This window comes from Somniosus microcephalus, chromosome 9, assembly GCF_052327205.1.
Source record: "Somniosus microcephalus isolate GS21.2 chromosome 9, FLI_Smic_1.0, whole genome shotgun sequence".
NCBI classification, from domain to species: Eukaryota; Metazoa; Chordata; class Chondrichthyes; order Squaliformes; family Somniosidae; genus Somniosus; species Somniosus microcephalus.
The window spans coordinates 100,442,014-100,455,104 of NC_140995.1; the positions used below are offsets into that span (position 1 = coordinate 100,442,014).

General features: G+C 43.9%; 1 protein-coding gene across 2 annotated transcripts in view; it reads right to left on the minus strand.

Moving 5' to 3' along the window:
• Window positions 1–13,091, minus strand: part of drc1 (dynein regulatory complex subunit 1 homolog (Chlamydomonas)) — a 132,151-nt gene that overhangs the window by 25,181 nt on the left and 93,879 nt on the right. For both annotated transcript variants that reach the window (XM_085996879.1, XM_085996880.1), the window contains exons 13-14: window positions 5,146–5,235; window positions 178–419 (exon numbers count right to left, since the gene is read on the minus strand). In XM_085996879.1, the coding sequence (XP_085853005.1) occupies window positions 178–419; window positions 5,146–5,235 (332 nt within the window). The remainder of the gene's footprint in view (window positions 1–177; window positions 420–5,145; window positions 5,236–13,091) is intronic.

Genomic DNA, 13,091 nt, shown 5'->3' on the forward strand with positions numbered 1-13,091 from the left:
AGAATGGCCACTTGAATAAGGTATTGAAGGGCTGCCAGGGTCCAAGAAACTGTACCCCGGCAAAGGTTACTGCCTCCAGAAGACAAAGGTAGAAAAAAGGAAGTGGGGAAAATGCCTTTATGGACAGAGAATGGTTTTGACTTATGAGTTGTAAAGGCTTTAAAAAATATCACACACCTTGGTTGCTGATTGTTTTCAAGGAAAAATCTTAGAGTTTTGAGGATGTCATTAGGGTGAACAAGTTCTGAATGCTGCTTGGATAGCAGATCTGCACAAGCATTGGCCTCTTGCACCTCCTCTTTACTCATGCAGACATCTTCCACTGCTGTTGGTCCCGTACCATCTTCTTGCTCCTCTGCATTAGCTTGTACTTCTTTTTGTACCTTTTCATCAAGCTGCTGCAAAAAAGTTTCAGTGTCCTAAAGGCAACCAATACACATACTTACAGAATGGAGAAATCCACTACACTACTGATGCTGAAATATCAATATCTTATCAAACTAGATTATCTTCAATTTACTCAAAAATGCTCAGAAATAGAGCATTCATTACATCGAAAATAAAAGTGTTCCATTACACACCAAGGTTTTCTATGTGGCATTTTACTTCCCTTACGTTACACAGCAAAAGAAAGTGATAAATACTATTTTTGTTTTAAACTTTACCCTTATGGAATCACATGAGCCACAATAACAATAACGATAAATGTCTGGCCCAGTTTGCCACTGGTGTAGATGGAAATTCTGGACGAAGCTTCAAAAGCCATGGGAGGATACACAGTGGAATAGCCAAACCTCTTCAGGGGCAGGGAGAAAGTGTAAAAGTGTAAAAATCCCTCAGCTTCCCAGTCCTATTGGGCTAGAATTTGCTGTGGGTATGGCGGTCTTTGAAATGGACTGCAAGTTCGGGATTTCCACACGTGCTAAATCCCGAATTTGCGATCTGTCAACGTACGCATTGACAGATCATCCGCACAGCCGAAGAAAAATCAATTGCTGGCACAGAGTTGGGCTATTTGCCCACCAACTGTCCAGCAATTACGTACGAAAATTTTACGGTTGATGCAAACAGGTGCAGGGCCTGTTTGTATCAGCTGTAAGGGGCTACCTCAGGCATGTTTTAACCATTTTCATCTCGGAAATCGGATTGTTTAATTGTATCAAATGAGTTTTTCTTGTTTCTGCAAAGATTGGAGTTTTAATGATGTCGATAATTATCAGCAAAATTAAATTTTTATTAACAAAACTAAGATGTAGTGAAGTTAATGGAATGAAGCTAATTAGGAATTTAATTCCAATCCTGTAAAGTAATTGTAATTAAATCTGATTACGGGATTCCCTTCTGAAATGATGTAAAATGTAATTCTGTTTCCTGATTGGAGGACCAGGCCCATGTGATCCCAGGTACGTTTCCGCACAGGCTGCGCCCCTGGGATCCGTGGGCCATTAAGCTGGCCTCCAGTACGCAGCGTCAGAGAGGTTCGTATTCTTTTCCCAGGTCTGCGGCGTACTCCGGAGCTACACCACGGACCGCAATTTTTGGGCCAATGTTCCATGAACATCTCCAGCATGTGAGATAAGACTAGAAAGATCCCAGCCTAGAAATTCGACTCAGGCAGTGGCACAAAACGGGCGGTATGGGATCAACCGCCCGTGATACGCAATGCCTGATATTCAGTTCCACTGCAGTCAATGGAAATGAATATCAGACGCTGCGTATAACAGGCGGCCGATCTGATACCGCTCGTTTTGCGGCACCGCCCGTGACGAATTTCTCGGCCCCCCATTTGCTCACAGCATTCCATGAATGTGCCCAAAGCTGGAGGAATTTACCCTGAAAAAGACAATGGAATACACACATTTTTCAGATTATGCTATTGCCCATATACTATGATTCTAAGTATACTTTATGCTACTTCGACATATGTATGTACTGAGGAGCTGTGTATTACAGATTGTATAACAATTACTTTTATCCAGCTGTCTGTTCATGGGATTAGTTCATCCTTGGTGGCTGAGGACATTTTCTTCTATTATAACTCTGAAATTGTATTTTAATGCTTAAAAAAAAAATCAAACAACTAGTTTAAATTCAAGGGTCAGGCTCATTGACACTGTAAATACTGCAAAAATATTCTGCCTGGGCCAAGTAACTACAGTAGAAAGATTAGCCATGTGGGTAGTGCTGGAAGAATCAAATGCGATGTGCTGTGCTTCAGTAGTGATACTAAGATCTGCCCATGGCCACATAAAACTCATTTGCACAGTGGCGTTGACCATACAAGGCATTAATAAAGGAATATATTCAGTAGTTCTAGAGATACACAACAAGGTGCGATCCTTCATGCAGGTTTGATGGCTGTAACTTCCTATTCAGGTTTTGCCACTATTTCTGTTTTGGTGCTACCAATAAAATTTCATATTTACAATTTATCTCATCAATCAGCAACACTGCTTACTTCCACCTCCACATCACTGCCCATCTCTGCCCCTACCTCCATTTCATCCCCACTGCTGCCAAAATCTTTACCCACAATTCAGTAACCTCCAGATTCAATTTCTCCAATGCCTTCCTTGCCAACCTCATATCCTGCACCCTCCATAACATCCAACTTGTCCAAAACTCTGACACCTGTATACTGTGCCACACTGTGTCCCGCTTGCCCATCACCACCATCCTCATCTTCAAATTCCTCTACTACCATTCTCAACTTACCTCGGCAACCTCCTTTAGCCTACGTCTCCTCCATATCCTTCAGTCCTCCCACTATGGCCTCCTGTGCATTATCTTTCCCATCAACTGCCTCAACCCTACTTTCTGGAAATCTCTTTCGAAGTCTTCTGCCTCAATACTTTTCTGTCTGCCCTTAAAAGCCTTCTTAAAATATCTTCTTTCCAGCTAAGCTTTTCATCATCTCTGTTAAGTCTCTCATCACTGCCTGAAATTCCTTCCCCAACACCCTCTGTAAAATGCTTTGGAATGTTCTTCTACATTAAATATTGGGAAGACCAAAGCCATCATCTTCAACCCGTCATCAATTACTTCGCCCTTCCTGGTTACTGTCCCAAATTGAAGCTGACTGTTTGCAACCTCGCCATCCTATTTGACCCCGAACTGAGCTTCTGACCCCATACCTTCTCCATCACAAAGACTGCCTACTTCCACCTCTGTAATACCAGCCATCTCCCCACCACCACAGCTCAACTGCTACTGAAACCCTCATCCATGCTTTTGTCATCTCCAGACTTGACTATTCGAATGCTCTCCTGGCCAGCCTCCCATACTCCATAAACTTCAGATCATCCAAAACTCTGCTACCCGTATCCTAACCCACACCAAGTCTTGCTCAACTATTACCCGTGTTTGTTGACTTACACTGGCCCTGGTCCCCTAATGTCTCTAATTTAAAATTCTCAAACTTCTGTTCAAATCCCTTTATGGCCTTGTCCCTTCCTATCACTGTAACCTCCTCCAGCCCTATAACACTCCGAGAGCTCTATGTTCCAGTCCTTTTGATCCATCATGGGCAGTCGCACCTTCAGCTGTCTAGGCCCTAAACTCTGAAATTTTCTCTCTAAACCTCTCTGCACCTCCACTTCTCTTCTCCTTCGAGACCTTCCTTAAAACCTACCTCTTTGACCAAGCTTTTAGTCACCCTTCCTAATATTTTGTTTGGCTCAGTCAATTTTTGCCTGATTATGCTTCTGTGAAGCATCTTGGGAGGTTTTTGCTTGATAACAGTGCTATATAAATGCACCTTACTTCCAATTCAACTTTAATTGGCCACATTTTACTGCATCTATTTTCTGCATAAACAACAGCTAATACTGTAGAGAGACAACTCTGATTGTGCTTCACTACACTGTAGATATAGTGACCTAGGATTTCTGCCTCTCTCCAGTGGCCAGCCCTGCTGAGAAACCCGCCAGTACATGGAAAGATATGCAAATAAAAGAAACAGAGACTCCACCATGTGTCCTGCCATTTACACCCTTCGAACACGGGACAAACGACCTGCCTGTCAGCAGAGGGAGCACTGGAGCAAAATGCTCTCCAAGCCTCAAAAAACAATTTTGTTTCAACAAGTAGCTCAAACAAGAGCAAATTGCCACCCAGACTGGCATGACTCCCCTGCAGAGGCTTGAGAAAGAAAGGAAGAAAAGACTTGCATTTATATTGTCCTTCCTGGACCTCAGGACAACCCAAAGCGCTTTACAACCATTTAAATAATTAAGTACTTTTTTAAGTGTAGTCACTGTTGTAATGTAGGAAACACAGCAGTCAATTTGGGCACAGCAAGCTCCCACAAACAGCAATGAAGTAAATGGCCAGATAATCTGTTTTCTGGTTTTGGTTGAAGGATAAATATTAGCCAGGACATCGGGAGAACTCCCCTGCTCTTCTTTGAATAGTACCATGGAATCTTTTAAGTCCACCCGAGAGGCCAGATGTCTTGGTTTAATGTCTCATCCAAAAGATGGCACCTCTGAAAGTGTAGCACTTTCTCAGTACTGCACTGAACTGTCAGCCTAGATTATGTGCTCAAGTCTCAGGAGTGGGACTTGAACCCATGGCCTTCTGATTCAGAGGAGAGAGTGTTACCACTGAGCCAAGGCTGCCTGCCTCACATATCTAAATGACCCCAGAACTGGAAATACAGACAGAATCAGGGGACATCCCTGGTGCAGACATAAGTCCTGCCCCACTGGAGCTGGGTAGGGCAGAAAGCCTTGGCCAGTATACATTCACATTTAAATGGACAATTGACAAATTTTGTCAGCCCATTTTTCAATTTAAGTTGAAATCACACTTACATTGAAGTAAAACCATGTCAGCTTCCGTTTTTAATGTTAATCCAGCCTAAATCTAAGCTTATGGTATATCATTTTATAAAGTCAACACATCTGCAATTGATCACGCCATCCAATGAGTAAAAAAGTTCACACTTTCCCACATGAATTTAAATTTTCTGCAACAAGATCCAGCCACATATTAACATATAAACCTCAATTAAATAGGTATGGTTTATTCTAAAATTCTAAAAATCCACAGCAATGAAATTCCAATGCAATCCTTTCAGAGAGCAATTGTTACCATAAATCCAAAGTGCATTTAATTTTGTTTCTGAAATCGCTGTTATCTTACCTTATCTAATTCAAATTTAGACGCCTTACAATTCTTTATGAAGAACTCTGTCAGTTTGATGATATCATCTTCATTCTCGATTCCTAAAGCCTATGTAAGATGAGAAATGGATTAGAATTTCCTTTTCAATCTTCCAATTAGATATGTCCCACAGTAGATGCACCAAATTTCTTTCTCTCAGGAAAAAGTAATTTATGTAGCCTCTATAACAATGTTTGTCAAATAGTCCTGAGGAAGATCTATTTAAATTTAGAAAGGACTAGGTCAGTCAGGCTTTCACTTCCTCCTCTACCCGAATCAATTTATTTAATATGATGATACCTGTGAAGATCAAAGCCAGAGTGCTCTATTAACTGATTCATTACCTTACAAGGTTTATATGGACTAGACAGAGACACGGGGATTAAGTTGTGCTAGTTTTCAGCCAGGCTGCTTGATGAGACAACAGATGGAAAATGTATTTTTGCCTTTGCAAAATTTTGAATGATATATTATTGGGGGCGCAATCATTGCTGTATAAATATTTGTGCCAAGCTTGCAGCACAATGTTGCTGTCCTCGCAGTTTACATTTCAAACCTAATATTACAAAGATACCACTGTGCTATAAATACTATGCAACTATGAACCCTATTTTTGTACCACCCTTTGATCTAGTAGAGCTTCACCATTTGAAAATGAAAAGTTAATAATCTTTAGGGAATGGATAGAAAATGTCAAAAAGTGTGATTCCTTATCTTCAAATATGATTAAAAAAAGAATCTGCTATACAGCTTCATGGTCATGGAGAAATCCATGCCTGGTTTAAGATTAAGACCTCATTCCTTGGTGGAGTAGTTCCAGTTCTTAAAGGATGCTAAGTAGGCTTGTGGTATTCAGGGAATAGTCAAATGTTGGAGATCACATCTCAGTAGGAAGCAGGCAACCAAATTATATTTAAAAACACAGAAAATGTATTAAGAGAAATAAAGTGTGTTTTTAAATTTGATTTTTTTAAAATAGTTTTTGGTCCTTAATGGTAGTATATGCTTTTCATTTTTTTGTATTATTTCTATTGATATTGCACTCACCAATATTTGTTTTTTATATCAGGCATAATTGATTCTGTACAGCATTCACAATAAGTATAATTTGAGAGGAAAATAACTCCTAACTATATATATTTGGTGTTAAGTCCGTGTGTTCCAGTTATATTTAAGGTCAATTACTGACACAGACTACAAGAATAACTTTTCAATAGGTCTTTACTATTCGGAGGTTAGGGCTGTACTACCCAGCAAATTACTACACAGCACTTATATACCGGTGTGGTCACCACCGGTATTACCGTATACAGCAGCCAGAGAAAGTAGTACATCTCTTAAGGTGGAACAGGTTTAAGTTCTCTTAAGGTGGAACAAGTTACATACACCACAATCCTCCCTTTTTAGCTTAACAGTTATATCCCCATTTAACATAACATAATAACACATATCTATACAACTTCATGTAGAAACAGTTCAAAGGTTCAGTCTCTCAGGAGGCCTCCTGATTCGAGTTGGATAACGCCTTTCAGGGGTCTCTGATTCTTGTTGCTGAGGTGACTCCTCTAGTTGGTCTCTTATGTCTTGGACATCATCATCAGGTACATTCACTGCCGAGGTAGATGCTTCAGGTTCACTAACTTCTTCCACGGTTGTCTCTGTCGTAACCATGGGTTCGACCTTTGTTCTCGATTCTACCAGTTGGTCAGCATGACGCCGTATTACATTTTTACCAACATCTACCGTGTACATCAGGGGTCCTTGTCTGGCCCGAATTGTTCCGGATTGCCATTTCTCGTTTCCATAGTCCCTGGCCAACACTGGTTGTCCTACCTCGAAACTCCGAGTGGTCTTGTTATTTATATGCTGGAACTGTTTGTTTTCAACTTCCCTCCGCACATTTGGTTTTAACAAGTCCAACCTGGACCGCAACCTCCTGTTATAAAACATCATGGCAGGACTTTGGTTTGTCACTGCATGAGCGGCGTTTCGATATGCCAGTAGAAACTTGTCCACCTTATGTTGTAGTGGAATCTGATCTTCGCTCATGGCCTTTATTGCCTTTTTGAATGTTTGTACAAATCTCTCAGCCAACCCATTTGTAGCCGGATGATATGGGGCAGAGGTATAATGTTTCACCCCATTCTTCTTTAAGAATTTTTGGAATTCTTCTGACACGAACTGTGGTCCGTTGTCGGAACATATTTGTTCTGGCAATCCGTTCCTTGCGAATATCGTTCTTAACACCGCAATTGTCTTTTCTGAAGTAGTGGTAGTCATCTTGATCACTTCTGGCCATTTAGAATGTGCGTCCACCGCAATTAGAAACATGGAGTCCATGAATGGACCAGCAAAGTCAATATGTACGCGTTGCCATGGGGCTGAAGGCCATTCCCATGGATGCAGCGGTGCAATCGGAGGTGCATTTTGCACTTTTTGGCACCCTGAGCAGCTTTTCGTCAGCTCCTCTATCTGTTGGTCGATACCCGGCCACCACACATAAGCCCTAGCAAGGCTTTTCATCTTGACTCCCCCCAGATGACCTTCATGCAGTTCCTTTAGAACTCTTTCCCTTAACTTAGGAGGAATAATCACTCTCGTTCCATACATCAATGTTCCTTGACAGACGGACAGCTGGTCTCGTCTTGCCGAGAATGCCGGTAACAGAGAATCACCATGTGCTGGCCATCCCTTCACTGTCACCTCGTAGACTCGGGACAGTGTCGGGTCGTTCCTGGTTTCTCTTTCAATACTTGCATTGGTGACTGGTAAACACTCGATGATGGTCAAGTGAAATAACTCAACAGGGTCAACCTTCGTTGTCTCCTCTTCTTCAGGTAGTGGCAGGCGCGACAGCCCATCAGCATTACCATGCTGCTTTGTACCTTTGAATTCTATCTGATATTGATGTGCCCCTAGGAAAAGGGACCATCTCTGGAGTCTCTGTGCGGTCATCACCGACACACCCTTCTTAGGGTTAAAAATGGATACCAACGGCTGATGGTCTGTCAGAAGCGTAAACTTTTGGCCCTGCAGGTAATGATTAAACTTCTTTACTCCCCACACAAGGCTGAGAGCCTCCCTATCTATCTGAGCATAGTTGCGCTCAGCGGAGGTCAATGATCTGGATGCGAATGCGACTGGCCTCTCCGTGCCATTTGGCAACTTGTGTGAAAGTACTGCCCCAATACCATATGGAGAAGCATCACAAGCCAAACGAATAGGCAGTGTTGGGTTGAAGTGAGCCAACACTTCCTCTGAGGTTATCAATTCCTTGCTTTTGCGAAAGGCCTTCTTACAGTCCTCGCTCCACTCCCATGGTACTCCCTTCTGCAAAAGAGCGTTCAGCGGGTGCAGTACCGTGGATAAATTTGGCAGAAACTTATGGTAATAGTTAATCAATCCTAGGAACGACCTCAACTGAGATACATTAACTGGAGCGGGAGCCTTCACAACCGCTTCGATCTTGTCAGGAGACTTATGAAGTCCCTCCTGGTCAATGACATGGCCACAGTACGAGATCCGCTTCTGAAAAAACTCACATTTCTGCCGATTAACTTGAAGTCCATATTCTTTCAATCTGATGAGCATCAGTTCCAAATTTGTGAGGTGTTCCTCGTCACCATCTCCTGTAATCAGAATATCGTCCAGGTAACATTGTGTGCCTGGAATTCCCTGTAATACCTGCTCCATGGCCCTCTGCCAAATTGCTGGAGCCGATGCCACTCCAAAAACCAGTCTATTATACCGGTACAAGCCTCTATGCGTGTTGATCGTGAGGTACTGGCGTGACTCTTCCTCAACTTCCATCTGTAAGTACGCCTGCGCCAGGTCTATCTTGGTGAAGTGTTTCCCGCCCGACAATGAAGCGAAGATATCCTCAATCCGTGGAAGCGGATACTGCACCGTGTGAAGCACCGGATTAAGTGATCTTGAAATCTCCACAGATGCGAACCTTCCCTGGTTCTCCCGGCTTGTTGCTCGAAGGACGTTTCATCACGGGAACAATGGGCGTAGCCCACTCACTCCAGTCTACCTTAGACAGTACTCCTGAACGTTCTAGCGCTTCCAGCTCCGCTTCCACAGCAGGTCGTATCGCATAGGGTACCGGTCTGGCTTTGAAAAATTTTGGTTGTGCATGTTCTTCAATCTTGATGTTTGCCGTAATTCCTCTCAGTGTTCCCAGTCCCTGCTGGAACACCTCTTTAGCATCGTCCAATATTCTGGACAATCGTTTAGGTTTGACATCTGTTTCCCCGGAATCTACCGTTAGTGCTTTTAAGGAATGCCAGTCCATATTCATTTTTCTAATCCACTCCCGTCCCAGTAGTGGTGGACCTCCTTCAGGTAGCACATATAAGTCCATTCCTCGGCTTTCTTTGCCCTTGTGGACCACCTTTACCTCGATCTTTCCGATGGGGTATACTCTTTGCCCTGTGTATGTTTTCAATACAATCTCCGTATCCCGTAGGGGAATATGTTGGAATAACCTTTTGTAATCTTTCTTATTCATGACCGTCAAGGCCGATCCAGTGTCCAATTCCATCTTCACTTGGACTCCTGCTATCTGAAGTGTGACCCAAATTGTCTGGAGGTCTGCTTCCTTACCAACGTTGTGTACTCTTAAGCTACCCAGTTCATTACTGCTGGCGTCTGAATCTGACTTCTGTTCGTTCGAACTGTTCTCTGTCACCTTGTGTACCTTTCTGTACTTTCCCTGTGGTGACTTTTTGTTGCTGGTCTTCTCTCCTGACCGGCATACTTTAACTATGTGACCAAGCCTGCCACATTTTCTGCATTCCTTATTTTTGAACCAGCACTGGTTCTGATCGTGCGCTGTCTTTCCACAACGATAACATTTTACTGTACCCAAGACCATTTGATTTGTGCTGAGTTCCGGTGACCGTAGCTGCATTACCGCCGTGCCTCTCGCTGCGGCTTCGTGCGATGCTGCCATAGCGACAGCTTTATCAAGCATCAGCTCATTCTCCTCAAGCAGTCGCTTTTGTGTCTCTTCTTTTAACAATCCACACACAAATTTATCTCTTAGTGCATCTGTTAGTCCTGTTCCAAACTGACAGTACTTTGCTAGCTTACGTAATTCAATTAAAAATTCAGCATTGCTTTCATCTTTCAGCTGCTTTCTGCTGTAAAATTTAAATCGTTCCGCTAGCATCAGCGGCGTGGGGCTTAAATGATTTTTCAGGACGGTAACAATATCCGCGAAAGTCTTATCCGCCGGTTTCTCTGGTGGTAGAAGGTGTTTCAATTGCCCGTATGTCTTCGCACCCATTAAGTTTAATAAGGTTAGTGCTTTCTCCCCATCTGGTATCTTATTTGCTCTACAATAAACTTCTATGCGTTCTACATACGTGGTCCAATCTTCGATGTCGCTATCAAAAGTATTAATATTCCCATGTTTAGGCATCTTTGCAATTTTTTTTTTTCCAAAATGGCGGCTTCCCGCGCTTGGCGGTCTTTCCCGCGCTCATCTTCTTCACCCGCTGGCTGCAATGGCGATTGCTGTGCTGCTGCCGGTCTCGCCTCCCCAGTGGTTAACAACTCCCCCGACGCTGCTTCTACTCCACCGCGGTTCCCGTGGGCATTCGCGCTTCCCTGCCGTCGCGCCTCGCAGCCCTTCTTGCAGCCCGGTTATGTGCACCCGCTGCGTTCGAATTCACCGCGGCTTTCGCGCCTTCAGCTGCCCCAGTCGCTGCGCCTTTCGGCCCGAATGCGGCCCGGCCCTTTTCACCGGCCGCGGTCGATTTCACCGCCCTCTTTCCTCCGTCTTCCCTCCCCTTCGCTACAGCCAACGCGGCCGACTTTCGCTGATTGGCTTACCCACCACCGTGGTAGAAGGAAGATAGCTGTCTGCCGCTGATGGGGCTTCGAGTTCAGAATTTCTCTTCTTCACTCCGGGTCCTCGATGCCTCCCGCGCGACGTGCTGTTCAGCAGGATGATGAGGGTGGATGCCTCTTCTCGACGCCCGTTCTGAGGACGAAGCTGCCGTGGATGTAAACTGCCGCAGGGTAAGATCGGACTCGTCGCCACTGTTAAGTCTGTGTGTTCCAGTTATATTTAAGGTCAATTACTGACACAGACTACAAGAATAACTTTTCAATAGGTCTTTACTATTCGGAGGTTAGGGCTGTACTACCCAGCAAATTACTACACAGCACTTATATACCGGTGTGGTCACCACCGGTATTACCGTATACAGCAGCCAGAGAAAGTAGTACATCTCTTAAGAGAACTTAAACCTGTTCCACCTTAAGGTGGAACAAGTTACATACACCACATTTGGGGCTCCTCTTATTGAGTAAATCATGGTCAGATATTTGTGAATAGTGATACTTGGGAATGGAAAGAATGTGCTTTCACTACAGCCAACATATATGGTAATTCTCAGTAATATTACTAATTATAGATTAAATTTCTTCGATCCTTCCTTTTGACTACACCTCGTGGCCTTTCCCAAAGTTTAATCTTTGCCAATCTGAACCTTTTCTATGGGAAAATGGCAAACATTCAATTACAATGTGAATACAAAATGTTTCACCTACCTAAATGGATCTTACCGATATTGGCATTTTTTGGAATTTGTCTATGTATTTCACTGTAAAAAAAATGCTGTATTCATTTAAATAGGGAATGGTAGCTTAGGGGCTATGTTATCGGACTAGTAATCCAGAGGCCCGGACTAATGATCCAGAGACACGAGTTCAAATCCCAGCACAGCAGCTGGGGAATTTAAATTCAGTTAATTAAATAAATCTGGAATAAAAAGCTAGTATCAGTAATGGTGGCCGTGTAACTACCGCATTGTCATAAAAAACCATTTGGTTCACTAATGTCCTTTAGAGAAGGAAATCTGCCGTCCTTACCCGGTCTGGCCTATATGTGACTCCAGACCCACAGCAATGTGGTTGACTCTTAACTGCCCTTCAATGGCAAGCCACTCCATTGCACCACACGGACTGCAGCAGTTTAAGAAGGTGGTTCACCACCACCTTCTCGAGGGCAATTAGGGATGGGCAAGAAATGCCTACCTCCCGTGAATGAATAAAAAAAATGTTTGCAATCTGTTTCACTGTTATTTTTTGCCACAATTTAAGAACTGGGTTTCCTCGATAATATTAGGATATTGTAATACATTTTCTATCCATTTCCAAGTCTCAATGTTCACGTGTAACCACGTGTTCTATAATTTAGAAGTAAGGCCTAGAAATTCAGTTGCGTTCGCCAGCCGTTAGCGCCATAAGAGGAGTAGATTTCGAGCGCTAGGCACTTAGCGCCCGGGCGCAGGCCGATCTGCGCCTACGCCCAACTTCAGTTGACATTTAGCGCCGGCGCAAGGTGTTTGCGCCCGCTCAGCTGCACGCGCAGCGTATGACGTCATTTCGTCGTGCAACGCTGTTTGTGCGCCCCAAACCGGAACTTCAGTGGCGCCCGCCCAATGTGGGCGTGGCGCTGTTAAGAACTGTGAAGTGGAATGCAGCAGAGGCCCTGCGGGCCTCGGGGAGTGCTAATTAAAGGGCACTCAGACTGGACTATAAAGGCCAGCCATTTTGCTGCAATGACTTTAGTGCTTTGGATTTCTGGACAGAGACCAAGGAACAGACCTTACTGATTTGGGACAACATAGGAGAGGTATTTTTGGCTTCTGGCCAGAGCTTGGAAATTTGACTCATTGTGATTTCACTGTTTGCAAGTATATTATGGGGGCTGCATGGGGTTCCAACCCTCAGTTCCAGCATTATGTGCGAAGGGCTCGCAGACGCTGTGTGAGAGGGGCAGCCATGCCTAGACGCAGAGGGGCCATCAGGCGTCGGCAACGTAGGCCTTACCCACTCAGGGAATACCGGCAGCAGGTGTCCTATCTCACCATGACTGCCGCGCATTGTGTGCAGAGGCTGCGCTTCAG